This window comes from Gymnoscopelus braueri, assembly GCF_963280865.1.
Source record: "Gymnoscopelus braueri genome assembly, chromosome: 10".
NCBI classification, from domain to species: domain Eukaryota; kingdom Metazoa; phylum Chordata; class Actinopteri; order Myctophiformes; family Myctophidae; genus Gymnoscopelus; species Gymnoscopelus braueri.
This window is the reverse complement of record NC_137611.1, coordinates 33,687,145-33,714,621: the sequence shown is the minus strand read 5'-3', so window position 1 is coordinate 33,714,621 and position 27,477 is coordinate 33,687,145. Positions and strand designations below refer to the sequence as shown.

Sequence of the window (27,477 nt, the reverse complement as noted above, 5' to 3'; positions counted from 1 at the left end):
CTTATCAAGCAGCTCAGAGAACAGGAGTGCTGACCCAGGATCATTTACCAAGTCCTTTTTGTTCACTGTCTTGCTCCCGCATTTGACATCAAAAGTGCAAAACTTTACCCCGTGTTAGCACTAACGCTGCTTCTGAGAGGACACTTAACAAAGCACCGGGTCTGATTTTTTTAAATTCTTACTCATCATGGTATAAAGTGGAGGAGCGCTAAAGAGAGTTAATATGATCTGTGTGTGATAGGATCCAACACAGCAGTCTGGTTTTATATACATGACAAGAACCAAGAAGGTATCCAGTTAGTTGATACAAGGGTCATGGGTAGCAATAGTTTACAAGCAGCACTTAGGAGAGGAGGGGAAGCTGGCATCATTAGCAAGCAGTAAGGCAAGGGACAGAGGCAAAGAGAGCAGAGAGGAAGATAAAGGATCTGCATGCTTAGATCCAGAACTATGCCACTTAAATAAGCAGCCAAATCCATAAAGTAACAACGTATAATTTTATCTTCTTTACACATTGTATCAAGCAGCTTGAAAACTTAGAAACTGCCTTGAGGTGTCACCGATTTGCTTTTGTTTTATTTTAGGTAACATAATTTAGACTTGAAATCATATTTATAGGATAAGATCAGATGTAATTCGATGCAGTAGTGGAGGACTGATTGATAAGGTGACAAGAGCACAATTTCGATACAAAACTGTCTTCTGCCATCAAGCGGGGCATGGTGAATTTAATTCCATATCCATACATTCTTAACAATAAAATCATAATAAATATGATGATTCGTGCATGATTACTCATTTCATTCTACATTGGAAACCCATAAATCCATTTCCCACGTGATTTGATAAATAAAGCTTTCTACTGTACGTCCACTGTTCCAGCAGGCAACATAAACATCTATTGGCATTCTAGGAAAAACAAAGAGACAAAACAAATCTCTATGTCCAATACAAAGATGACCCAAAACATGATTCAGAAGGTAAAGTAAATTGATTTAGGCCTTCCATGAAAATCACACTTAATACACCAATTTGCTGCCAAGAAAAAGTAATCCACAAGGTGGTGCAATTGTGAACTAAAAGAAGTCATACAGAACTACAATACAAGGTGGTTTGAATTAGTCTGTTTATCTCGTCCAGTAACATCATGCGAGTCAGATCTTGCTTGTATTTTCTGAGTATTAAGTGGTGATGCACAACAGGTTGGCTGGCCTGAGGCATACAGGGTACTTAATACGTTTTGTCCTTTAGTTAAGTCAGAAAACAGCAAGACAAAGACCAAATGGCTGGCAGACCATGGCTTTGGTTCAGACTCAATATGGAGTGTTATAAGACAATATAGAGTACTGACAAGATTATGATGATCTCAAGATCATTCTAGCTTTGACAAGTTACACATTTATCAATTTAAATCACCTGGAGATTTCTGATGGTGATGTCCATTTTGCAAACAGACATTTGGGGTCACCTTAGTATGATGTAGGACCAGAGACACATGAAAGCAACTAGGAACTAATCCCTGGATGTAAAATGTGTAATAACATCAAGATAATCATACTGTATTGGTTTCTGATACAAGCACCAGGCTGTAAAATATTTGGATACAGTACAAAAGCTCAGCAGGTTTTTTAAATGCAACATTTACAGTAAATGACTTTGAAGATATACAGTGCTATGTACTGTATGTATTGTTACAGGGCTACTGCTACTGTATGTTCTATATGACATTATATTCAGTCACTGCCTTAGATCAACAATAGAAAAAGATCCATAATATCTAACAGACAGTAGATAAAAGCTTGCTCAGAATACACTGTTAATGTTAAGCTAATGTTGGGCTTATCAATGAACAGAATGATATGAGGTGCAGGAGGGACAAGAAAGGATGAAAACGAAAGAACAAGAGGTAAACAATGGGAGGCACTACCTGGTGCATGGATAATGCACTTGCACACAAACATAATAACCTAACTGTTCTGAACTTCTGGTATCATCAGGGTTCACACAGCAAAATCCTCACTGTTAATTTAACTCCGAGAGTGTACAAATGTAACCAAATGCACCCGTAAAAGGGGTAAATTAAAACTGAGGATTTTACTGTGTCGGTCCTTGGTCCACATACCGAACGTCACAATAAAATACAAGATCTCAGCTACTTCGCTACTTCCCGTTTCATTTAGCTGTTAAAAGAGCAAAGGGCCATTCAACATCAAACCTGGCATTGTACAGTACTCTAGTGGCTAGGATAGCATAAAACAAATGATATCTAAAAATAAATCTAACTGTCTATAATAGTCTTATTTAAAATATAGAACAGATTTGAAGTTGCCACGGGTGAGCATAACTTTGTAAGAAAATCTGTCAATAAAGATCTGTTAATAAAAGAGAAAAAAAATGAAACAAAAAACAACTATGGGAACATCGTCCGAGTGGAAAGTTTTGGAACGTTTCAGACAAGATGCTTTGGTTAAAACAACAGAGCAAATGATACGAAACATTAACTCAAGATTTTAAAGTGCAATGCAAAAAATGGTGGTCAGTTGTCCCATCATGAACGAAATACAGTACAGAAAATGTCAATTAGGAGCAATAAATAAAAACTGTACATAAAATTATTACACAACCGCTCAACAACAAGCGAAGGGCAGCTTCACGGGCAGTGGGGAAATTTGCTTTAGTTTACTCACTTAAAAACAGACTAAAAGAAAAGAAAATATACACATTGCAATTGAAAATCTTCCCCTTTTGTTGAATCAAATCCCTCTTATTGCCTTACTGGCCATAGCTTGCAGCAATAACCTGTTCCTCTGTATGCTTATGTGAAGCCTCTGTTACTAGAACAGTGACGTGCAGTACTACTTTATGGCGTAGAAGCCGTTCCATACTGAGGTAATGTAAATGCTGTTTACAGTAGAAGAATGAGCCTGATGTAAGAAGTGCCAATGTCCCTGCACTCAACATACACACGGACACAGAGAAACAACTGGCATGACAAAGACCACAAAACAGATATTACTGTCTCACTATTATGTTCAGCCCTCATTTGACTGTGTCTAAGGAGAAATACAATGCAAGGTTGACGACAGGGGTGATGTATAGGGTGTACGAAGATGCATGACAGAGGGATTGAGCATGACACCGTTATTTAGATAAGTAAAACAACGTAAAGATCTGCCTATCTCTTCTATCTTTCTATAGACACCTGTTTGCCTAGGTAATGACAGTGTCCTAGTGTACTAGTCGCAATGCCCTGTAGAGATAAGCTCCTAAATAGGACTATGGGTCATTTCGTTAGTCTGGTCTGGTTCTTCTATGCATCAGGAGGACAAACACCATGCAGGGTTTTTGGGGCGCGGGGGATCTATTGAAAGAGACTGCAAAAATGAGGGAAGATGGTCAGGGAGTTCTCAGGGTGAGCAATGTACCGTTGTGTAGGACAGGGGAGGGTCATTGTACAGGAGTTTGTTTTATATGGACTATGTATAAGGTTGGTTTATATGGTTTATGTACATTAGAGCGGGAGGGTGGGCTGAGCATAGATTTAGATTAAGCTTGTTTCCACCAGGCAGCTTCACTTCTCACATCCTCTGGGTCGACTGGGCCGACTTTCTCCTGGACAGTTTTGACCTAAAGAGAGGAGAGCCGGGATGGGAAAAAAAGAAGACAGGAACAAATGATCTCTTTTCGACTACATGAACTAAGTGATGTTGTGCCGTGACCGGCGAAATATATGTCACAGGTTCTGGATTTGTTTCCATACGCTATGGCTCGGTTTCAGATACGATTCTCAGAACCTAATTTGGACCCTGCTCAGGAGGTAGTACTAACCGCAAGTTCATGGAACCAACTTCTAAAATAGCGAAAACAGAAGATCTCTTTTTTTATGACGGTGGTTCTGGCTATAATTATAAAACAAAAAAACATCACAGAACTTCACAGGTTCTGGAAAGTTTCAGGTTATGGAAGCTTCTGGGTTACCATTCATAGTCGAAAAGTGCCATTAGAGAGTCTGAAGGAACAAATGTCTTAACAAATACAAATGTCTTGTTTACTAAATAGCAACTCCACTGCAATAAAGACACCGTCTTCTTAAATGTACACAAATAAGATCTCGAAAACCTGGACCTGTTATTGGACACGTCAGCAACCCAGCAGAAGTTGTGAGATACTTGTCATCAAAGGAAGAGTGTCAAAGAGTAGAACGCCTCTACCACTCACCTGATGGTGCCAGCCAGCAGAGGGTTAAAAGCATACAGCCAATCATGCATCTCTTTGTCGTTGATGGCCTGGAGCAATATCCCACGGTGCTCGGTGCACACTGCAAACGTGTTGGGAGTCTGGAGACACAGGGGGAATTGACAAGTCACTTTGTTTGGTCCAAATCAGTGTATCCACAGTAGTGACATCTCAGATATGATCGATGTGTGAGATTTGAGTATTGTGTTTATTCCCATTTAACCTCAAGGATGAATAAGATTTATCCCATCTCATTTAATGTGATCTCATAACAATAATAATGATAATAATGATGATGATAATGATGATAATAATAATAACATAAATCTATATAGCACCTTTCATGAAACCCAAGGACTCTTTACATGTCATGTCATGTCATGTCATGTCATGTCATATTATGTCCTGTCAAGTCACGTAAACTCATGTCATTTCATGCCATGTCATCTCATCTCCTCAGTATCTTCGACTTAAAAGTAAGCCTTACCCGGAGTAAGGTCTGTTTATCCTCGCTATATTCCACCTGTGCAGATGACAGGTTGATGACAGCTCTCTCCACAGTGTCCCTCTCACTGCGGTACAGGTAGACGTATGGCCGGCGCACCACCACATAACGCTTCACCCAACCGCTGGTGTGGGGCTCTAGGAAGTGCAGATAACCCTTCTTCGACACAATGGGGCTGCATGTCAGAAAAGGTAACATTTGACAGGGGAACATTTGGTCAGCGGAGACAGTGTCCAGCAGCTGCTCAGCATAGAGGGCTTTGAATGTAAAACTGGTATAAATGCCCCTTAGAGAGACCTTGGTGCTTGGATGTAATGAGATCTTTTTGGTTCCACATATATCTCAATGGCACCAAATATTATTTGGAACCATTCACCTAATATGTGTACTATGTGTCTTAAATAGTCCGAAATATTCAAGGAAAAGATTTTACAGAAACTCCTAAGACAATAATATAGCACAATACACATCACAAAGATGTACCATTTAGATTTGATCAGATCAAAATGTTTACCTGATTAATAAAATAACTATGTTTAAGTCTCTAACCTGACACGAATCTCCTGGATGTCTGGAACAAAGGTACATCCTCTGAAGGCCTTCTTCCTGTCCACTGGGCTGTAGGGGTCCAGATCTGGTGTGGAAGCCCCTGAATTTGGCTCAGTGTGTCTACAGAAGACAAAAATAATTGCATAATATGATTTAAAACAAAAAACAAAAACATGCAGGATTGTGACATATAAGTGTCCAAAATGTATTTGCACGTCATTTTACATACCGTAATTACTGTAAAATGTTGGATACGGGTAAATATAATGTAATAAAATTCACAAAATCACAGGTCTATATCATAACAGGTGAGCAGCAGTGCCAGTGACAGCAAGGTGAGCCCCAGGCATCCTTTTTTCCACCTCTACATTAAACATCGTTGCCGAAAATAGCCGATCTACAAGCTCACAATAAGTTGCACTGCGACGTGCTGTGAGCGTGTAGATCAGCTAAAGTTCCACCCAATTTTGGTGAATGTTCTCCTGCTATGACATACCCAGAATAGGGACATTAGGGTTCATGTGGTTAATTAGAGATTAAAAAGCTTGTTATTGTGATATTATGTCTTTAAGCTGTCATCATACCTAATGTCATAGTGTCCCTCCACCAATGAGGGGCAGGTTGATGATGGGGTGAGCGTGCTCAGTCCAGAAGAGGATGACATCAACGATGCAGACATTTCAGATAGCTGAAACACACACACACACACACACACACACACACACACACACACACACACACACACACACACACACACACACACACACACACACACACACACACACACACACACACACACACACACACACACACACAGTGCACACAAAATGTGCAGGAAGACAAACACAAGACAAAACAGAGAGAAATACAGACAGAACAAGACACAAGAACAATTACAGTAAACACATACAAACATACACATGCTTTGAGAAAATGCTTTAATCAGACAATTTGTAATAGGCTGGGCATGTACTGAAGGCCATCCTCATACCAGTATGAGCCTTTCAAAGAGCCCCTTGCTTGTTAACACGTTAACAGACATGCAGGAGTTAACATTAGGAACACACAAGCCTGCCTTTTTCTAACAAGGGGAGAGTGGGGAAGGCATCGAATAATTGAGTTATAGAACAGGGTGAAAGGAAACATGTTGGGGCGGAACAAGATTATTTTCTAAAGACAAAATAAAGTGGTACGATGAACAAATGTGAGTTTCCTCTAAAATACTACCGGTATTTAATTATTTGTTTGGAGAGAGAAATTAAGTAAAGTTAAAGGTAGGGTAAGTGATATTTTTTGGTTTAACAAAAAGTATTTGTTAAAAGGTTAAAGCACTATATTCTAGTAATAGTAATCATTGCTATAGAGTGTTTGTTCAGTAACAGGAGTCTCCCCGTCTCTCCAGCTCTTTAATAAACAGAAAATACATTTTCCGGTAGGTGTCAAAATCTCAGCCAATCAGGAGAAAGTACCCATTTTTAAGCTTCATTTTTAAAGTGTTCCAGTTCCAATTTTGCATGCTCATTTCTTAGTGTCATCACTTCCAATTTCACTTGTTTAATCTATATCCTGATTGAGTTCTCTATCCTGATTGGATAAAATTGGAAATGAAACTGAAACTGAAACGAAAATGCATTTTCTGTTTTATAAAGAGCTGGAGAGACAAGGAGACTCCTTTTACTGAACAAACACTCTATAGCAATGAGTACTATCAGAATATAGAGCTATTTAACACTTATTTTAACCAAAGAAAATCACTTACCCTACCTTTAATTCTCAGTCATGACTTGTTTGATTATTGTGTTAACTCGCACTCTGATATTCCTTGTGAAGGAAGAGTGCAATACAAATAAAATTTATTATTATTATTATTTACGTAGGTCTGGTAAACAGATATTAGGATAGACGGATGATAGGGTTATACTCTTATACAAAGAGAACATGATGGAAATAGAGTAGTGGATGAAAAGGGAGGGAATAGATACAGATACTAATGAATGAATGAGCAAAGAATAACAAAACAGGACAATGTCAAGAAACAGGAAGTGGAAAGGTTTCGAGGAGCTTCACTGTAAAATCTGGAGAGCTAATTCACCCTTACAGGTCCAGTTTTACAATTTGGGGGTTAAATTAACACTCCAGATTTGACTGTGTGGATGGGAGAGAGTGGGTCTGAGACTAGGACAGCGGGGGGTGTTATCTAGTCCAGTGGTTCTCAAAGTGGGGCTCGGGGACCCTCAGGCATCCTCGAGGGGGGTTCCATGGGGTCCCCAGCTAAATTGTTGATAGGAACCTATTACAGGTCTGTAACTCTGAGTTATTGGGGTGCGTGAATGCACACCATACTGGAGGCCCTCCCTTGCGCGCCGCCTTACCCCTTATCCCTAAACTTATTAGCCATATTTTGCTATTTTGAAAAACATTTAAAAAACCAGCTGATCTAGATCGACACGTTGTGAGCTTATAGATCGGCTATTTTAACTACTTTAAAATGAAAAATGGCGAAAATGTTTAGGGATAAGGGGTACGGCAAGATAGGGCCCTGGGAGTCCTTGAAATGAAACAGTTTGAGAAGCACTGATCTAGTCTGGGCGGGGCGGGGCAGGGCAGGGCGGGGCGGGGGGGTTAGAGGACCTAAGCTGGGGCTCACCTTGCTCTCACTGGCACTGCTGCTCACCTGGCTGTACTCCCTGTTGAACGTGTGCATCAGCAGGCGGAGACACTGCAGCAGCAGGACACACACACACACACACACACACACACACACACACACACACACAGACACACACACACACACACACACACACACACACACACACACACACACACACACACACACACACACACACACACACACACACACACACACACACACACACACACACACACACACACACAGACAATCATTTTTTTACTCTGTACTCATATTTTGAGTGAGTACTAATAATTAAGTAAAAGTATCAATACTGCAATGTATAAATACTCTGGTACAAGTAAAAGCCCAGAACCCACAAAAGTATTGACATCAAAATGTACTTAAAGTACCAAAAGTAAAAGCACTCATTATGCAGAAGGTTCCATTTCACAAGTTTTCAAATGTATACAAATCTTTTGAAAATAGCAGATCCACAAGCTCGATGCGACGCATTGTGAGCTTGTATATCAGCTATTTTCAAATGGCCAAAATGTGAGGGCTGAAGTGGTTAATGTATGTTTTGTAATAATAATCAAAATTTAAAAAGTAACTAGTAACTAAATTTAATACTAAGTATAATATTTAGTAGTGGAGTAGAAGTAAAAGTACTGAAAATTGGAAATAAAAAAATACCTCAAAATTATACTTAAGTAAAGTACTTGAGTACATGTACTTAGTTACTTTACACCACTGAAACATTTATACATTATCAGAGTTACAAATGCATAAATGAGCACTTAGGACTTTACGGTATATTATGTATAGGGATGCCACAATCTGACCTTGAGCCAATTCGAATATTCGACAGCCCTGGCGAATATTATTCGATTATTCGACGGCACCGTAACCCCCCCCCCCCCCATGATAAAAAAAAAATAAAAAATAAAAAAACCTTTTTTTTTTTTTTTTTTTTTAGGATGCAGGCCACCGGGAATAGTCCCGGTCCTTCCGACGGCCAATCCGGCCCTGAGTGTGTGGCTGCAGCAGCACTCTGAGTCTGCACAGACAGCGCAGCTGGCTTCCTCCACTTTACAGTAAAACAAACTGTGGCCATTTACAATTATTAAGACTATAATATTACTATTATTAGTATTAGCATATATTTTGATTGAAACTAAGGCATAACAAAAAAAAAAAAAAAAAAAAAATATATATATATATATATATATAATTAAAATCGAATTTTAAAAATCATATTCGATTATGGAGACTGTAACGAATATTCGAAAATTCGAATAATCGGTGGCATAATTATGTATGTTCTATGGTCTACTCTAAAATGTAAATAGTATTATGTTATGCAGTATAACTACTGCAGAGTATACACTGAGCCTATACAAGGTACACAGTAAAATCCATACCGGTCTGTCATGTTTAGCCCATGGACAGTGACTCATGGAATACCTGACATTACTGCTGACCATTTTTCAAAGCATACTGTACTGTGGTTATGTTGATTTCTGAGGACGACATTGGATTTAATTCAGTTTGAAAACCTACAGAGAGTAGACTTAAATGTATGGAGATACGTAATACACTAAATATTATTGTACCGATTTTTCGTTGTCAAAGTGATGTTATCATTGTGTCGTTGTTATTTTGTGTACAGAAGTCTAATGTAGTTGAAAATAGTTCATGGGAAAAAGGTAGATTTACGAAACTAAATTCAAATGTCCTTTCAAATGACGCAACGATGTTTAGCCAACATTGACTCAAATATTTAGGGATGTTCAGTAACATTTGAATGACTTTGAAGAAAATGTACAGTATGGGGAAATACTCTATATAAATGAACAATATAGTCAAAACTGTGAATAAACAAGGACACGTATCAACATTGGTATGGTCTCTGAGTGTGAAATTAATTTAGATTTGACTGTGCACTGGCTGATAAAACAAAACAGAAAAATAGAAAACAGAATCCAGTAAATTAAGAGGCCCAGTGTTGAGCAGTAGTCACCTTGGCAGCCAGCTCCCTCTGCCTCAGGTTGGGGCTGTCGAGGGCGGGGCTGCCTCCGGGGCTGTGGCTGAGGACAGGGCTCCTGGCAAACTCACTGATGTCAGTGCTCTTATAGAGAGCATCCTGCCCCGCCTGCAGGGTCGCCTCCAGCTTCTCTCTCAGCAGCAAGTAATGCCTGGTCTTCTCCACCTGAGGACACGCACGCACACGCACACACACACACACACACACACACACACACACACACACACACACACACACACACACACACACACACACACAGAAGAGTGAGAATTGTTTAGACCAGTGATTCTCAACCTTTTTATTTTCAAGGACCCCCAGTTTGATATGCATTTGGCCACAGACCCCCATTTGATAGGATTTTTGAGCGGTGTAACCGCTCCTATAAGAGGGTTTAGGACCCATCCGTGGTGAAAGTTTTTCTTTCCGTCACGAAAATGTGTCTTTCGCTGTGACGCCATGCTGTGGAAAACACGCCCATAGGCTAAGCTCTACAGGACGTGCCGTGATTGGCTAGCGAGACACATGATGAAATTAACTTCAAACTTCGCAGACGCGCTGTGATTGGCTAGCGAGACGCATGATGAAATTAATAATAATGTAAAAAATTTAAGCACGTCACTTCGCAGGACGTGCTGTGATTGGCTACCGAGATGCATGATGAAATTAATAACTCATAAATAGCACCGCTATATACGCCGCTATATACGTCATACTGTATTTGTTACAAGCCTTTAAGGGTCAATTTGGTTCCTAACTATCAATCATTTAGCTAGGGCCCCCCCAGAACCCCCTTGGGGACCACGTGGGGTCCCCGGACCACACATTGAGAACCACTGTTTTAGGGCGCTCTCTCATCATCCCCCTCCGAGGAACTCAGTTTACTTAGTGAAGATTCCACTGTTGCATTATCACACATCCTACAACGTGACTCTCTCTCTAACCAATCAGAGAGCTCACCTCCTGCAGCAGACTGAGTTTCTCCAGCTCCCATTGGTGGTCCAGGATGAGACTGTCGCTGCGAGGCCTCCATCCAGCCAGGTTCTCCTCTCCTCGGACGTACGCCACTGAGGTGTCCAGGACGCGTCTGCGACGCCGCTGCATACCTGGGAGGAAGAGAGGATGCAATAGTAAATGTCAAATCCATAAACGAGTGTTCATTCAACTCTGAGATAAATGAACACACATTTTACTGAGTACTTTAAAGGAACATATTCTGTTGAAAATTTGGTCGTTAAAATTTAAAAATGTTCTTACCTGGGCTCCCATTGTCTGCCACATGGCAGAGACTGACTTCGTACACTCCCGTGACACGGTTACTGAGAGAGCAAGAGAGACAAAAAGTGACTTTCTGCTTTAGTAAGTTTAATTTGTAAAGTAAAATTTACAAGCAGTAAATTTCATGGAAATGGTTTGAGAAATATTGAGAATGTATCCGCCCAGAGTGACACTAATTCCATGTAGTGACAGTCACAGCTCAATGAAATAAAAATAATGAAACATTTGCATGCACTATAGCCGGATAGAGGTATATAGTTTGCAAAATACAGATTACTCTGTTATTCTCTATATTTATTACAGTAAACAAGCTAATACAGCTTTTGTGCACATTTTAATCCAAACAGAGAAAATCGAGAAAGAATATTTGGCAAATTCCTGCTGATAAATTACATGGAAGGCTGACAAGAACAATCAGTACACATTACGTATAGAGTACCGAAGTCCTGACGTCAAGGATTGTTTTCCCCATATAAATTCCCCATAGAGGAATCTTAGATTGCGTCATATAAGAACAAAAATAAACAAATCACCCCAGCGATTCTGTCAGGTATGTGACTCTGTGTCATATATGATATTAGGTTACATTTGATAACGTCTGTGTTTGGAGAATTTGTTTTTATTTTCTTACTCTTTGGATAACTGGGTACTTTTTCAAAGCCAGTTGATGCCAGTTGAATCGCAGAGTGATTTGTTTATTTTTGGAACACAGTTCTTATATGACGCAATCTAAGATTTCTCTATGGGGAATTTCTATGGGGAAAATAATGCGTAACCCAGGGGGATATAGTGCCCTCTAGCAGCAGTGATGTCAGACTTCGGTGCTCTATAGGTGAAATGCCCCTTTAACACACACTTATGTTTACCTCTCAGAGGGCCTGAGGCAGCCTGTGCTAAACAGGTTCCTGATGGAGCGAGAGGCTGGTAGCTTAGCGTCTCGGGAGTAGAACACCATACAGAAGTCTTTGGTGATCACTGTCGGCTGTGTGCAGTTCTCCATCTGAATAACAGCAACAGAGGTTTAAATGAGAAGAACATTGTATGTGCACCAGAGGTGTTTACACTGTCCAGATGTGTAAGGTTTTTTTTAACCAATTTCAACAATGTAATTTTAGGCAAACATTTTCAGAAACAGCCGATCTACAAGCTGTGAGCTTGTAGATTGGCTATTTTCCCACACATGGCACATTGAAGGATGAAGTATAAAATAGGCTTAATTGGTTAAAGGTACTTATCTGATAATGTATTGGTACTACAAAGCTTGTTATAATACAAAGTAGAAGTGTAGTCAGCATCTGTGATAATTAACAGTTAACTGTAATGATTGTACCTCAAGGTAAGCAGAGAGGGTGATGTAGATCTTCTCCCCATAGGGAGTGACTCTGTTGAGGAGGAGGGAGTTGTGCATGGAGCTGTCCCATGCTGCCTCAAAGCGGTAGAAAGTCCTGAGAGGGGAGGTTCAAAGGGAATTTGATCAGTCTGTCCACATTCATAAAAAGTAAGTAAGTAAAAGTGCTCATGAACACAAAGAAAAGATGAAAAGTAATGATCAGAATACCTATGATCAACTCCCAGTGAGACACTGTCATTGGAATAAGGATAAAGATAAAGACACCAAAAGTTAGAAATTCTTGACTGTAAATAGTTCAATTAGTTCAAATGAGGCATGACATTGATATACTTAACAATTAAAATCTTGGACAATTATGGTAGGTGGACAGTTTAAAATGCTATTGTTAGACTATCACTGATCTGACAGCTATATCTCTAGTTAAATTACCAAACAATTTAAACAAATGCAACTGTAATCCTGCAAATGAAAATATAGTGTATAAAGTATTAAGTACAACATTACAGTGTTATTACAATCTGGTGTGTTAACAGCACATACTTGTCGTCATGTTTGGGCCAGACGTATCCTGAAGACAGAATGTTGAGAGACAGAATGTTGGGGTCGATGATGGTCTCATCAGCCTCCGGAGTGTTCCGGATACGCCCTGAAGTCAAACAGGTGAAATGTTACACGGTAACAAACAACACGATGAAAAGAACCAAAAAATAATAACATTTGACAAGAGAGTCTGTAGACTTTGTAAAGAGAGTGTATTTCATTCTTCACAGTACCTCTTCAATATTAACCACTTAATACCCACAAGCCGGTTGGAGATTCCCCAGTACTCACCCACAACCAGCTCCTTCACCTCCTTCCACTCTACATCATTTCCTGTTTCGTGCGCTATGGTAACGGTTATCCTCCTCTGAATACCCTATGGAATGAAGAGAAGGCAGGAAATTAATTTAAAAAAATATATATATATAAAATAATGCAAAAGCAAAAAGCTACATATATTTCCGTTTGAAAATATGTTTTTTTGTTTTGCTGAGCTTAAGTAGTTGCTTATGTTGGCCACAATGTCTCCTCATCATATTTTTACAATAATCGTGCTCCATTTACATAGGTATTTAATGATTTTCTGGAAGGTGACAAGACCATGGTGTAAAAAAATAAATGTGGCGAGGTGGGACATTACCTGATGTAGGAGGAAGAGTCCGTGGCAGGGCATGCCACCTCTGTGGTCCACCACAGCTGGGATGTAGCTAGAGATATGTAAATTACAAACTTTATTAACCTTAATACTTAACATATTAACATCATGTCTTTGTACATCTCTTACCAGAAACCATGGACATTCTAACCTCCGCTCGCATTATGTTTTTACCTTGACTCTTCCACATGCTCGTACTGAGCTGGGTAAAAAAGCTTTTGTTAGGGAATTTCTATACTATGCGGTGATATGCAAGATTCATATTGTACATTGTGTGTATGTATTTGAGTAAACACATACACATATGTTTGTTGGTCAATAGACTACAGACATTGTAAAGCGTTTTGAACACTTGGAAAAGCTCTATAAAAAGGCAATTAATTATTATTATTATTATAACTGTCTCGCTTGAAATGCTATATTAAGAATGATGAAACATGATGACACATATGATATCTGGACATGTCACAATGACCAGCCAATGACACGTGTGTCTAAAGGTCTGTGATTCAAATAGAGAATACAGATTGGACATATTATGACTGTAACATGAATTCTGATGATGTAGGCAGGATGCTCATATTGAGAACCTGGTGATTGGAAGGGTAAGAATACATTTAACCCTGTCTGCCACAGGAACTACATGGGAGCAGCTGCATCTTCTGCTGCTCTTGCGCGTGCTAGATTAAACCTAGAATGTTGTAAAGTATACTTCTGCTGAATAAATAGGGAACATGCAGACTGGTCTGTCATCATTGCTTGGGGCTAGAGATTCCACCACACTTTCAAATACACTGCCCCCTTTTGATGGAATACCTTTCAGAAAGACTATCAGAACTGATCACTTACAGAATGATACTTTTGTCTCAAAAAAGGACTTTAAAGGAACATGAAAGTGTTGTTGTTTCAGTATTTGTGCCAGCCCTTTTTTTAAATAACCTATCTTTGCTTTTAAAAAAAATGTATTTTCTGTATATGCTTGTTTTATTGAGCTGCCCTCTTGGACAGATCCCTCTCATAAAAGAGATTCCATATCTCAGTGAGGTCTACCTGGTTAAATAAAGGTTTAACAAAAAAATCTAATCTACATTTCAGTTATGCTGAAAAAAGTTTGTATACGTATTCACTACAGCAGAAAGATAGTCCTCCATGTGTGGTGAACTCTGTCCCATGATGTATGGTATAGCTTGCACCACAAGGCCGAGGTGAAGTTGCCACTTACTCTCCATTGGACTCCAGCTCACAGATCTCAAAGAACGACATCAGGTCGTATTTGGAGTGACACGGTCCTGGTCCTGCTGTGGATCGAGTCTGGGTGCTCAGTTTGGTGGCCGGCACTGGAGCAGTACGAGAAATGAGGACATAGTTTGCGTTAAACAGAACAGAACATGATGATGATATACAGTAATAATACGGTGTCTTTGGGTTTCTGGAAACACACTTAAGAATAAAATGTATCAATATTATTAAAACAAGAATATTATATACAGTATCCACTTCCAGATGAGTGAAAAGTAACCAGTGGCTCACCTGGCTTGGACAAGGGCATTACCCTGGGAAACTGTCTCCTGGAAGGCCTCAACGGACTACAGGACAAAAACAAAAATATTGTAAAATATTCATAAACGTTATTTTGGCCATAATGAGTAACCAGTTACTATATATGCTGGAGAGGAGATGGGGTGGTCCTCACCTGATGAGGTCCTTGCAGAGTGGTGGGAAAGGCTGTTTCTGATAGTGGCCAAACACCTCAAAGACAATGGGCTGGGTCTTGATATACTCCACAAACGACTTGGTCACCTCCACAGTGATCTGAAACATATTAAGGTTGTTTTGAAAACAACTGCACTCTAAGGACCAGTTTATAGACCATATTTTAACGGCTGTGGTAAGAATGACACAACAAATACCATTATCAGATGATTTCCCAAATTATTAGATTATTATCATTATTATATCACAGCCATATCTTCTATAGTCCTCAAAATAACAATATAGGCATAGGTAAAAACATAGTAATATAATACAAGAGATTGCATGATGACAGGACTAAAAGTAAATGTTTGACTGCATTTGTCTGTGCTTACATTCTGTACGTGGTAGAAGCCGAGAGGTGGACCTCTGCCCGTGTTCTTCAAAGGTTCAGTGGAGAAAGCCTCATCATGGCGGTGGATGAAACTAAGACAAGTAAAGCCATTACAGTCATATCCAAACATGTCAGTGATATTATCAGTAGAGAGAAGGCTGTATGCTGTATGCTTGACAATTTTAACTCAAACGTTAATCATCTCAGACTTCTGTAGCCCATCATGCTTCTACCTCTACATAGTAGTGTTAGTTCTCTGTGCTTTGTTTTAATCTAGTATTTCATTTGTCTTAGACATACCATGGTGATAACACTCAGTTAATGGTTTTCTGATAACTAGAACATGGTTAAAATGTCCATCAGCCAGTTTGCACATTTTGAGAGATCAGAGAAACTATGAGACTATAAAAAACTATTAGACTATAAGAAAAAAAATGTGACTGTAAAAAATAAAAAAAATAAAGAAATTAAGGAATCTAGGGGTCCGTGACTCCAATGTGGATCTTAGAATTCACGTGGCCAGACTGTGATATCAGTCGTCTATGACCTATCAATGGCATATAATGTGACTACAAATTTGGGCATTATATCAGAGCCCCACATTATATTTCAAACACTGTAGAAAGAAAATAAATTGTGTTGTGGCCTACTGGTAGCGTGCACAATAAATTTGGCGCTAATCAGTCCAATGGTCTGTGAGATTAGCTCCGGACACACAGACCCTCTTCTAGATGGCTCGCCTCTGAGGAACCACGGCGTAAAAAAAAGTGTTCACTCACTTGAACTGGCAGAAGATGTCAGCGTACTCCGCCGAGATGCTAGAGGCCTGCAGGACGGTGACTCTGAAAGTGAATGTGCTGCCAACACTCAGGTGGGGTAGAACCTTCTCCTGTGACAGGTCCAGAGGCAGGTCCAGACCCAGACCCAGACCCTTCAATGGGCTGTTTGGTGCCTCTGGGGTGGCTGCATGTTGACACAGGAAGAGAACAAAATATATAAAGAGGTAGGAATTCACAGGTACAGACAGAGAAGATTTTTTTTATCAACACACGGGGGATACTAGCCACTAGCTAGAATGCAACTAAAACTTTCAAAATGGCTCCCTCACCTGCACAGTTGTTGTTGTTGACCTCATCAGCAGAGTTCTCAGAGTTCTGTCCTTCTCCCTCCACGAAGCGCAATTCCTCCTGGGACGAATTGGAATGAGACATAACACCTCCAGTACATGATTCCGTCTGAAACTAGAGAGAGAAACACATAGGTTTAGTGCTGCATCTATTCAGATCCAAGAGGAATATTGTGCTTTTTAACATATTTGATGGGGTCAACACAAAAGTTCAGTCCCAATACAAAACCTCTTGAAAACTGTGTCAGATTATCATGACATGATGAATTGTGAGTACCTTTTCAAATTGTTGGTCTTCAAAGGAGATCTTGGCAGTCCCTGACTGCCTCACACCAGAGCCATAGTCTGGAGCCTCCTCATCAGCTGGAGTGACAGAGAGACATGGTATTTATTTAAGGCTTAATACAAAAGAGATGAAAGGAGTTGAAAGATAAATACGTAAATTTAAGATGTTACATTCTATTTCCAAACTCATGTGAACAAACGATAACCACTCATTCTTAAAGGCAATTATACAGGTACCAAACTGTTCAGTGTGGGATGTGCCTGTCTTCACATGCCAACAATACTTTAGGTGATTCAGGTGATTTATCATATTATTTAAAGTGTGCACTTTAATTAAATCATGTAGATTATTGTTTGTGTCTGCATATATTCAAGTCTGCACTTGTGACATTAAGACTTTGGAGTCAAGTGCAATGTTTCTTTTATGTGCCTTTAAACATTAACACAAACATCAAACATTAAACGTCCAAACAGTGATACACACATAAACAAAAGGGTAGCCCCAGGCAGCAGAAATATTTCTATTCTCCAGGTGACTGTCAAAATGGAAGCAAAACAGACCTATATTTGGATTTATGACACCTAAAAAAATAAAATGTTTTAATAACGTATGTGAATGTATTACTATTTCACATGTTTGCAACAATCCCAAATGTCAGTTATGTTCTGTACCTGAGATGGCTTGTACAGCCACTCTGAGGAAGCCCTTAACCTCTCCCTTCTCACTGACGATGGCCACTCTGTGAACCAGCGGCACGGGGTACAGCAGGTTACTCAGGTACACAAACGCCCTGGAGGAAAGATGCAGAGCTTTATTATTCATTATTCATGATTGTAAACATTAAAAAGCAAGGCAAGGGTGACAAAGTTAAAGAGAAATTTAGAGACAAAGGTTAACTTTTGTATTGGTTAATATTTTAAAGGCATGGCTTTAGGCATTGTCAGTTTGTATTGCTTTTTTTTTATTCAACATGGTATCTTTTCTTTTGCAGTTTTCCTTCAAAATGATTCCCCTAGACCAGATTAAATTTGTAATTTGATGAATTTGATTTCTTGAAGTACTTCTTGGAATACTTTGTTAAGTATATCCATTTTTTATTCCAACTCGAATTTCGACTGGCGAGACAAGACTATTTGATTTGGCTATGTTCACCATGTGGGTGAACAAAGAAAAGCGGCGCCAACCAGAAAGCATTTTCTAGAATTCTAGACTAGGCGAATCACACTGGTCAGTTTGGAATGAAAACCAGGCTTTTTGCTGTGTGGAAAACCTGTTACACAAGGTTTTGACTAAACCACCCATCCAGATGTTATTTCCATCTGAGGATGGGTGGTTTAGTCATCACTAATCTCTCAAGACAGATTCTGCTAATAGGAGAATCTGTCAGCACCACTGCCCTAAACATGCAGTGTTGTTGTTAGTAGGAATAAACACAGTAGCCCCTGGGAGGAAGTGGACTAAAAAAGGGGAGGAGCCAAACCGAGTTCCTGTTTCTACACAAAAAAGGAGGTGGTGCCCCCAGAGGCAAAAACAAAGGAAAAGAAAAATATTTGTTTCCTTTTTTTTTTTTACCGAATCCCAGATTGAGTAATGACTGACCTGCCGACCAGACGGAACCATGGGAAGCGGTCATAGAAGGGGTCTCCTCCAGTCATTGCGTGGTCACAGTCCTCCACTGCACTGCTGGGCACCTCAGCTGCACGGTCGTACATCTCCCTCATCAGGTCCAGCCTCTGCCTGCAGGGGGCGAAATGGAGAGTAGTGTTCAGTGGATGGAAATCAAAGCAGAGTCAGTGAGCAAGGTTTAATGTGTTAATGTTGGATGAGATATATATCTCTGCTAACACACGCGCACGCGCACGCGCACACGCACACGCACACGCACACGCACACGCACACGCACACGCACACACACACACACACACGCACACACACACACACACAATATTCTTAATTCCCAATTCGTTTGTACCTGAGTTTCTCCAGAGTCCAGTAATGAGTGGCTCCGTTCTTCTGGTCCTGAACCTCTACAGCGACTATGGTCCTGGGGAATGGTCGTCTCTCTCTCTCCTTGGCTACGCAGGGAGGCAGCAAGTCCGGAGGCAGCGGGGAATACAGGGTGTCTGTTAGCAGAACAAACTGGAACTGGACCTGCAGAAATAACATTACCGACACAGCGGAAATTAGTGAGTAGAAAGAACCCTTGATAATGTTTCTTTGTGCATCAGTAATGTGATGTCTAGACCGACTGGTTTCATTTCAAATTAAGATTTTGCCAACTCAGACACTCAGTGCAAGTGCTGTTAAGTCCTTGACCACTGACAGGCCATTTCACAATCACAATCTTGGATGGAAAACAACATTACAGTGTGCCAGCAGCGATGTAATGAGAAAAGATGGATATGCCAATATTGCAAGCATAAGAATAGAAGCATCATTTACAGCCCAGAACTATTCTGTACATAAAATAAAAATAAAACGAAGTGAAACCAAACAAACAAAGTCTTGCCTTCTTCTTGAGCTCTACGCTGATAGCATTTGCTTCCTTAAGGAATATTGCGTTGCCCCACAGCAGGTCTCTGAGGGAGGTGAACTGGTAGAAACGCCATTTCCTGAACGCCCACAGAGCTAGCTCAGTCTCACGCTTGGTCCACGGCACTGGAAGTGAGAACAAACTAAGATCATTCATCTGTGAGTGAAATGGCTAAGCACTTTCAACCTGTCATCCAGATTTTGGGCATGTAGGTGACAGTTTTCAAAACTTTCTGAAAACAGCTAAAATAGCCGATGTACAAGCTCAGAACGTTGTTAGTATATAGGGCTTAAGTGGTTAAGATGATGACCTATGGTACAGGAAACATGTACAGAGGTCATAACACTGACCTTTGTAACAGTACTCTAAGCTTCAACATCCACACTAAGTAGTTTTGTAACAAACACAAACTCACAATAGACAAATACTGTAAACAACTCTTGAATATAATAACTGTGCCTTGTACATTCAACAGGTCAAAGCGCTACTACAGGTCAGCTCAGTCTCACCTTCCTCCTCAGGCTCCTCCTCTTCCTCAGGGGACTCAAGGTAGCGAGAGTCCACTTGTTTCTGAAGGGCTTCCAGCTTACTCTCATAGTCCTGGATGAGAACAGGGAACCAAGTCAACAACATTGCATCTATCAGTGTCATGGTTTGCGCTTGTTTACATAAAGTATAGCGTTTTTGGTTTCACCAGAGGACCTCTGGAGTTACATGTGTCCTTAAATTGAGTCTTTGCTTCAGTTGAATGAACTCAAAGACGCACGCACGCACGCACGCACGCACGCACGCACGCACGCACGCACGCACGCACGCACGCACGCACGCACGCACGCACGCACGCACGCACGCACGCACGCACGCACGCACGCACGCACGCACGCACGGACACTATACTGTATGCACAAAATAAAAGTCATCTCACCAGTCTCTGTTGTTCCAGCAGATTGCTGGCCTCTTCTCTCTCTTTGCGGTACTGATCCTCCAGCTCCTGAAGCCTGCAGGGAATTAAATATTAATTTAAAATACTTTAAATAATTAATTTGACTCTGGTTGATAATGAGTTGAGCTGCATAACCTCCACAGTGAGTTTCAATCTGGTGCTTAACTATTAACACATTAACTACAAGGATCAATCAATCAACAAACCTGTAATTACTGTCTGTTACACAGGTTTATAACATATCAATATACTGTCTTCTCTGTGGCTGTCTGTTTGTCTATCTATCTGTCTATATATAAAGTGTGCATGTATGTCACTCTGGGGGAAAAAAATAGACTTGGGCTAAAACATAGCCATGCAGCTCAATTATGCACATCTATGGTCTGTTACTGTCTGTTTATTCTATACCAGTGTTATCAAAAGTGGGGTCCGGGAACTCCCATGGGTCCTTGAGGGGGTTCCAGGGGGTTCCCAGGTAAATCACCAAATGGACCAAATGGACCAAATGGACCCTTGTCGGTCTGTAACTCTCAGAGTGTACAAATCTGTACACTCTCAGAGTTATGGGGATCCTTTAAATTAAAAAGTTTGAGAACCATTGTTCTATTCTATATCCATTCAATGTGTGTTTGCCAGTTCATTGTGTATCTGGCCTCGTACCTCTGTTCCATCTCCTGTTTCATGTCGATGCCCTGTTTCTCCAGCAGCTCTCTTTGGGCAAAGGCCCAGTCCACCGGTTCCAAGGGCGTCTCAGCACACGGTGTCCTCTCCCGCTCTAGGCGGGCCTGCTCTGGGTCGGTAAAGCGGAACACGTGGCTCTTGCCCATGATAATTCGGTTCCCTGGGAAGGGCAATAGGGAGAAGAGGGAAAAATCAACCTTCATCTGTTTTTTGGAGACAGTCGCACGTCAGACCATACTAGATTAGATAAGAATAGATTACACCTGAATGAGATTGTACATGGTTTGTTTTCTGGTTCTCTCTGTTTATTTCCTAATAAAATTTACCAGAGCGTAGAACAGTGGCGGTAGTCACTCGCTTTCCATTGACGTAAGTCTCAGCTCCCTCACAGGGATCCAGAATAACATTTCCTGTTGGAGAAATGGAGAAGTGGCATTAGAAGTGGCATGGTAAATTAATGTTTTTTTTAAAAAGACTTAAATCTTATAAAAATGTAATATTAGTTTTCTTTAAAATGTCTTTATTCCATTTTATTTTAGAAAAGACTAAAAGATACATTTATTTTCATGCACGTAGCCTTTACCTTCTCCCTGAGGGCCTATAGTGCTGCTGAAGGTGCAGTGTTCATCTTCGATAAAATGGCCACTTAGGACAATGTCCTGTCTTGACTTAGCATCATCACGGCCAACTCTGAGGGGAAATAAATGATCCACTGTATCAGGTTAAGGATATAAAAGATATGCTCATATAAAACTACTATTTGCCTAATAAACAAACTATTCAAATATGATTTACTATTTACACATTATGTATGTATTATCAGTGCAGAAATATATATATATTATATATATATTATATATATATATATTATATATACTGATATAATGTCAAGCCCTAGTGAGAGTATAGTAAGTCTTACTTGGTGGTGCCTTCTTTTATGTAGTATAGAAGACACTCAGACATCAGTGGATCTTCATTTAGATTCACTAGATGAGGGGTCTAAGACAGACAACAGCAACCTTCAATTTGCTACTTTGTGTGAGACAGCAATATCTACAGTATAACATAGTGATTTTGGTGTTACCAGGGTGTACAGTACAGAATGTATCTGACCTTTTTGGGAGAGAAAACGCCCAAAGTGCCTCCATCTTCTCTCATGGCCACGCCCATCTCTGCCAGAAGAGCCTCTCTACAGTGAGCAGACAACAACTGTCAGTGGAACAACTTAGAATGGGGGGGGGGGGGGGGTCTGGTTCCCAGGGGAGGGGAAATTGCTTTCACTGCTTCACCCAGCTGATGAGCATACAGGGGGAGCTGTGTGTGAAGTGTCTTGCTCAGGGACACTTCGACACATACGGTAGACTGGGTGAGCCGGGGGTCGAACTGGCAATCTTTTGGTTCCCAGACGGCCTCTCTACCCACTCAGCTACCACAGTCGGCATTACAGACTGTATACAGAGCTAGCACTGTAGGAAGGATTTGCATCAAGGTAGATTTCTTCTCTAGCGCAATACATGCTCCTTCCGACGTCTGAACTTTTTTTTTCCGGAAAGGGCGGTGATGATAACTACATTTTGACATCATACAGAACTTCTGATAACTTTTTTCCGTAAACTCCTGCAGTGCACACCCAGATGTCCTGACTGTCTGAACTAGTTTGGAAAGCCCTACCTAGTTAAATAAAAAAATCTAAGAAAAATAGTTATTACTATCCCCAATAGTTGAAAGAATGCACTGGCTAGTGGTTACAACAATGAACGCTTCGGGTAGAAGATCTTGCTGCACCTAAAAGAATGTGGCGTGTTGACATTTCTGACCCACCTTGCCATGCGAATGGACTCAGTACGTCTCAGCTTCTCTTCCCAAGTCTCGTTGAGTTCAGCAATGATTTTCTCTGTTTCCTGTTGGCGAGGTGAAGACAGTTTAAGTTGAAAGCATGCGCACCACGCTATAGGGTTTATGTTGGTTAAAGGAGAATGAAATTGCTTCCCCACTCTCTTTTCTCTTCTCCTATCTTCTCTGGTCTACTCTACCCATCGTCTTCACCCACCTCTCCAACCAAAACCTGTGTTCTCCTCCCTTCCTGCCTACCTTGAGCCTCTCGATGGCCTCTTCGCTGGCGGGGCTGAAGATGCGGTCGTGCAGGTTGCTGATGGAGCCGGCCCGGCTGGACAGTGCCGAGAGAGAGGGGGAGGGACTCATCCCTGTCATGGCATTGGTCACTGTGGAGAGATCACCACCTTGAATGGCAGCGTGGCGATTATTCACAAAGTTCTTGTAATCGCACAAGTCTGCCAGAGAAGAGAGGCGATGCGTGGACGAAGATGAAAAGAGAAGGGAGGACGGACAGACGAACGAACGGAAAGGAAGGAAGGAAAGAGCAAAAATGCCAGGAAAGTAAGGAGAAACATTTTGGTAGGGGGGCAGAGAAGAACACGCAGAGAGACGGATAAAAGGGGGGAAAAGGAGAGCGGGGAGGAGTACAAAAAAAAAGAAGAAAACAGCTCAAATAATGGTTCATAGAAGCGCAGGTAGATTGCTTACCAAAGCCATTGCAGAGAGAGAGAGAGAATAGAGCAATTGAGCAAATCAAATTGGTGGGGCAAACAACGCAATGTAGACTAAAAATTTTAAATCAAAATGTTTCTTTGACATTGAAATGCAATGTACATACACATACATTCATCAAGCTCACAAGCATCGTTACACCTGATCACAAGCAAAACCAAACAAACAAACAAACAAACAAAAATAATTTACATGAATCTGTTACACATGGAGAGAATTACAACCTGCTGTTTAGAATATATTTGATTTAACCCATTAAGACCGGGAAAGCATCTGTGTCGTTTTAGATTTCTTTAGCTATTCAAAAATAGCAGATCTACAAGCTCGTAGCGCAACTTGTAGATCTGCAAAAAAAAAAATATCGTGAAAATGTGTGCAAATCTTTGAATATATACGTACATATTTTTATTTTATTTTTAAGCAAACATTTTTAATTCAATTCTTTGCTTCTGGGGGGTCCCTGGAAAAACGTAATTTGATATAGGGGTCCGTGGCCCAATACATATCATTCTGGGTGGTCCTTGACATGAAAAGAGTTTGAGAACCACTGATATTTTAGCAACATACGTTTTTTCAAAAAACTGTTAGGATTTAGAAGACATTTGTAGAATCCCCAGAAGCAAAGATTTGAGTAAAAAGAAAATCGCTTTAAAAATAGATATATCACGATTTTCCTAAAATAGTAGATCTACAAGCTCGTAGCGCGGCAATCAGTGCCGCGCTATGAGCTTGTAGAGCTGCTATTTTTTGAATAGCCAAAGAAATCTGAAATGGCACAGATGCGTTCCCGGTCTTAATGGGTTAAAGAATGTGACCCAGGATGAGAGCCACGTTAATGCATTGGAGGGGAGGGGAGCACCAGGCCCTTGGCAGTAGAGCTGCATTTGAAAAGCCTGACTCATTGCTGCTTCTCCAGGACTAGTGGAGCAGTGTGGACTTCCAATTAGCTACCATACACACAGAACCAGAGCACAGGAGAGAAGAAAGCTTCAGGGCAATCTAAAATGGCGTCCTCCTGTTGAAACTTGAAATAAACATATTTCTCCGGGCACGTGAAACTGGACTGAATGACAGAACACAACTGCTGCCTTGCATAGTGGACTTAACCTCATTGTTATTCCACAATTAACTGGAATATTAAGAATTGGGTGTTACAGATTCTAAAGGCACACTAAGTATGATCAGGAGGCAGGTTGTTAAGATTATAAGTGCCCTGCTAGTTGTATTTTTTGTTTACTGTACACTGTAGCAATACTAATTAAATCATTTTAACATTAGACTGACCATAAAACATAAAATGACAGGAATTAGGATTACCATGGTAAGAGAGGAGGCCATTTTGGGTTTTCTAAGATAGGGATCATGGAATACAGCATAAGGTTTTATCCTGATTGATCAGATTTGATGTAGCCCTAAATGTTTAGGAATTGATTTATATTATTTTGCTTGTTCATTCTTTGCTTTGCAGTCCAGTGGTTCTGGGTGGGGGTTGTTAGTTAGGTCTCTGGTGTGTGGTGTGGTGCAAGCTGGCTGCAGATTCATTTATAGTAGTTGCAAAGCGCAGGCTTGCCCGACTTATACACACATTTCAAACCAGTGACGACAGGGCCGGTGCCTCGATATGCTGATAGGATAGAGGAGAGATAAGAATGGGTGTGAGATTCACTCACACACAAATAAACCTCATCCTCTCGTTTGTGTCTACTAAGCAAAGGTCTGCAGTAATATGTGTGTGTGTGTGTGTGTGTGTGTGTGTGTGTGTGTGTGTGTGTGTGTGTGTGTGTGTGTGTGTGTGTGTGTGTGTGTGTGTGTGTGTGTGTGTGTGTGTGTGTGTGTGTGTGTGTGTGTGTGTGTGTGTGCGCGTGCGTGCGTGCGTGCGTGCGTGCGTGTGTGTGTGTACGTACGTGAACGTGTGCATGTGCATGTGCTTCCATGTGCGTACAGTATATGTACCTGTGTGGCATGCATATAAATCTGTAGTCTGAGTGTGTATGTGTGCACAAATGTGTGTTCATATACTATGTCTGTGTGTACAGAATGTGTGTTTGTGTGTGTTAGTGTAGCGCTTACTTTCTATGATGTCACCCAATCCTTGGGCGTACAGCAGGTCTCTAAGTCGAGACACCTCCTCCTTCAGTTCACGTACAAGACGGTTGTTGGGGTCTTCATTGATCACTGCGTTACAACGGATCTGCTTGGCACGGTCAGCATACCTGAATAGCAATCAACATTTAACAGAACGCAAATACTGAGGAGCTTAACAGGGCTGCTTTAATTCTTCAGTCTTGACTTAAATTGAGCTAGAAATTGGAACTGGAAAGATGCTATAGCCTTACTGTAAGTAATACCAGTGTATGATAGGCTAATTATATGGACCAGAAGTTTAATATACTAAAAGAAAAAAATTAAGTTAATGTTGCTGGATTAAGCTTGGACAATATTCTGTATAAAAACCTGTTTGACAGCCAAAGTTATTTTCCAAACGTGGTTCTCCAGAGAAAAGCTGGAAGTCCTTGAGAGAGGAGGTAAAGAGGTGAACAGTAAGTGTTTTCTCACCTCAGGGTACTGAGGGTCTCATCGTAGTTGATGTCAGCAGGGCTGAGGGCAGCTATCATAGCCGTACGAGAGTTCCCTCCTAGCACACAGGAAGTAAGACCTCAATTGTTATTATAACCATCATAAATTATAACAAATATAAAAATGTATTCATAAAAATGTATTACTAATTTAGAAAGAACATCTGATACCAACAAAATACAATGTAAGCTTAGAATGAAGAGGAGACATTAGGTCCAAGTGAGAACGAAAAATTAATTGTTGAGCTATTATCCACAGGGAGAAGAGGACTTCAGAGATTTAAACAGAATGGGCCTTTATGGGTCTGTTTTTTCTCTGATTTAAATTAACACTTGGGCTTTAATGTGTGCATATGCGTACCTAGGTTTTCCCTCAACAGCCAGGTCAGAACTGAGTCTCTGTAGGGAATGAAATTCTCCACCTTCTTTTTCTTCTTGTTCTAAACACAATAATTTCACAATTAAAGGGATAGTTCAAACAAAATACTTATTTTATATCAATTACACACCTCATGAAGCCTTAAATTCATGGAGATTTTTTTGTTTTTGTCGCATTCCTAAGCCAATAATTTGATGACCGAGACGCTTTGAGTCTCCTACCGGAGACTCCGCCGGTCATCAAATTATTGGCATACGAATATGACAAAAGTAAAAAAAATCTCCATGAATTGAAGGCTCCATGGGGTGAGTAATCAATAGAAAAAAAGGCATTTTGGGGGTGAACTATCCCTTTAATCAGTTCAAAATTAGGTACAATCTGTCTTTTGAATTCAGTGGTTATACTGTACAGTATGTAGTATTGCTTACCTTGTTGGTTGTTGGCGCTGAGTCCTGAAAATGTGTCGGTGGGAATAAAGGTTGCAAAATGATGCTTGTTACTGGAACAAAAAC

The 27,477-nt window shown here is 40.5% G+C and overlaps 1 protein-coding gene across 1 annotated transcript in view; it reads right to left on the bottom strand.

Annotated features, from left to right (window-relative positions):
- kif1ab (kinesin family member 1Ab) overlaps window positions 1–27,477 on the bottom strand; it is a 37,946-nt gene continuing 10,469 nt past the window's right edge. The window contains exons 10-48 of the mRNA XM_080440381.1: window positions 27,394–27,417; window positions 26,948–27,026; window positions 26,567–26,645; window positions 26,045–26,223; window positions 23,534–23,733; window positions 23,264–23,343; window positions 22,556–22,631; window positions 22,362–22,441; window positions 22,026–22,132; window positions 21,769–21,852; window positions 21,422–21,602; window positions 20,744–20,816; window positions 20,328–20,418; window positions 19,795–19,943; window positions 19,258–19,436; window positions 18,885–19,022; window positions 17,957–18,075; window positions 17,277–17,362; window positions 16,982–17,114; window positions 16,653–16,827; window positions 15,875–15,965; window positions 15,481–15,599; window positions 15,318–15,373; window positions 15,010–15,124; window positions 13,773–13,839; window positions 13,424–13,508; window positions 13,133–13,238; window positions 12,800–12,823; window positions 12,572–12,686; window positions 12,108–12,241; window positions 11,221–11,282; window positions 10,924–11,069; window positions 9,943–10,131; window positions 7,938–8,009; window positions 5,875–5,978; window positions 5,291–5,410; window positions 4,724–4,916; window positions 4,219–4,337; window positions 1–3,627 (exon numbers count right to left, since the gene is read on the bottom strand). Coding sequence (XP_080296507.1) covers window positions 3,579–3,627; window positions 4,219–4,337; window positions 4,724–4,916; window positions 5,291–5,410; window positions 5,875–5,978; window positions 7,938–8,009; window positions 9,943–10,131; window positions 10,924–11,069; window positions 11,221–11,282; window positions 12,108–12,241; window positions 12,572–12,686; window positions 12,800–12,823; window positions 13,133–13,238; window positions 13,424–13,508; window positions 13,773–13,839; window positions 15,010–15,124; window positions 15,318–15,373; window positions 15,481–15,599; window positions 15,875–15,965; window positions 16,653–16,827; window positions 16,982–17,114; window positions 17,277–17,362; window positions 17,957–18,075; window positions 18,885–19,022; window positions 19,258–19,436; window positions 19,795–19,943; window positions 20,328–20,418; window positions 20,744–20,816; window positions 21,422–21,602; window positions 21,769–21,852; window positions 22,026–22,132; window positions 22,362–22,441; window positions 22,556–22,631; window positions 23,264–23,343; window positions 23,534–23,733; window positions 26,045–26,223; window positions 26,567–26,645; window positions 26,948–27,026; window positions 27,394–27,417 — 4,278 coding nt within the window. The 3' untranslated portion in view covers window positions 1–3,578. The remainder of the gene's footprint in view (window positions 3,628–4,218; window positions 4,338–4,723; window positions 4,917–5,290; window positions 5,411–5,874; window positions 5,979–7,937; window positions 8,010–9,942; window positions 10,132–10,923; window positions 11,070–11,220; window positions 11,283–12,107; window positions 12,242–12,571; window positions 12,687–12,799; window positions 12,824–13,132; window positions 13,239–13,423; window positions 13,509–13,772; window positions 13,840–15,009; window positions 15,125–15,317; window positions 15,374–15,480; window positions 15,600–15,874; window positions 15,966–16,652; window positions 16,828–16,981; window positions 17,115–17,276; window positions 17,363–17,956; window positions 18,076–18,884; window positions 19,023–19,257; window positions 19,437–19,794; window positions 19,944–20,327; window positions 20,419–20,743; window positions 20,817–21,421; window positions 21,603–21,768; window positions 21,853–22,025; window positions 22,133–22,361; window positions 22,442–22,555; window positions 22,632–23,263; window positions 23,344–23,533; window positions 23,734–26,044; window positions 26,224–26,566; window positions 26,646–26,947; window positions 27,027–27,393; window positions 27,418–27,477) is intronic.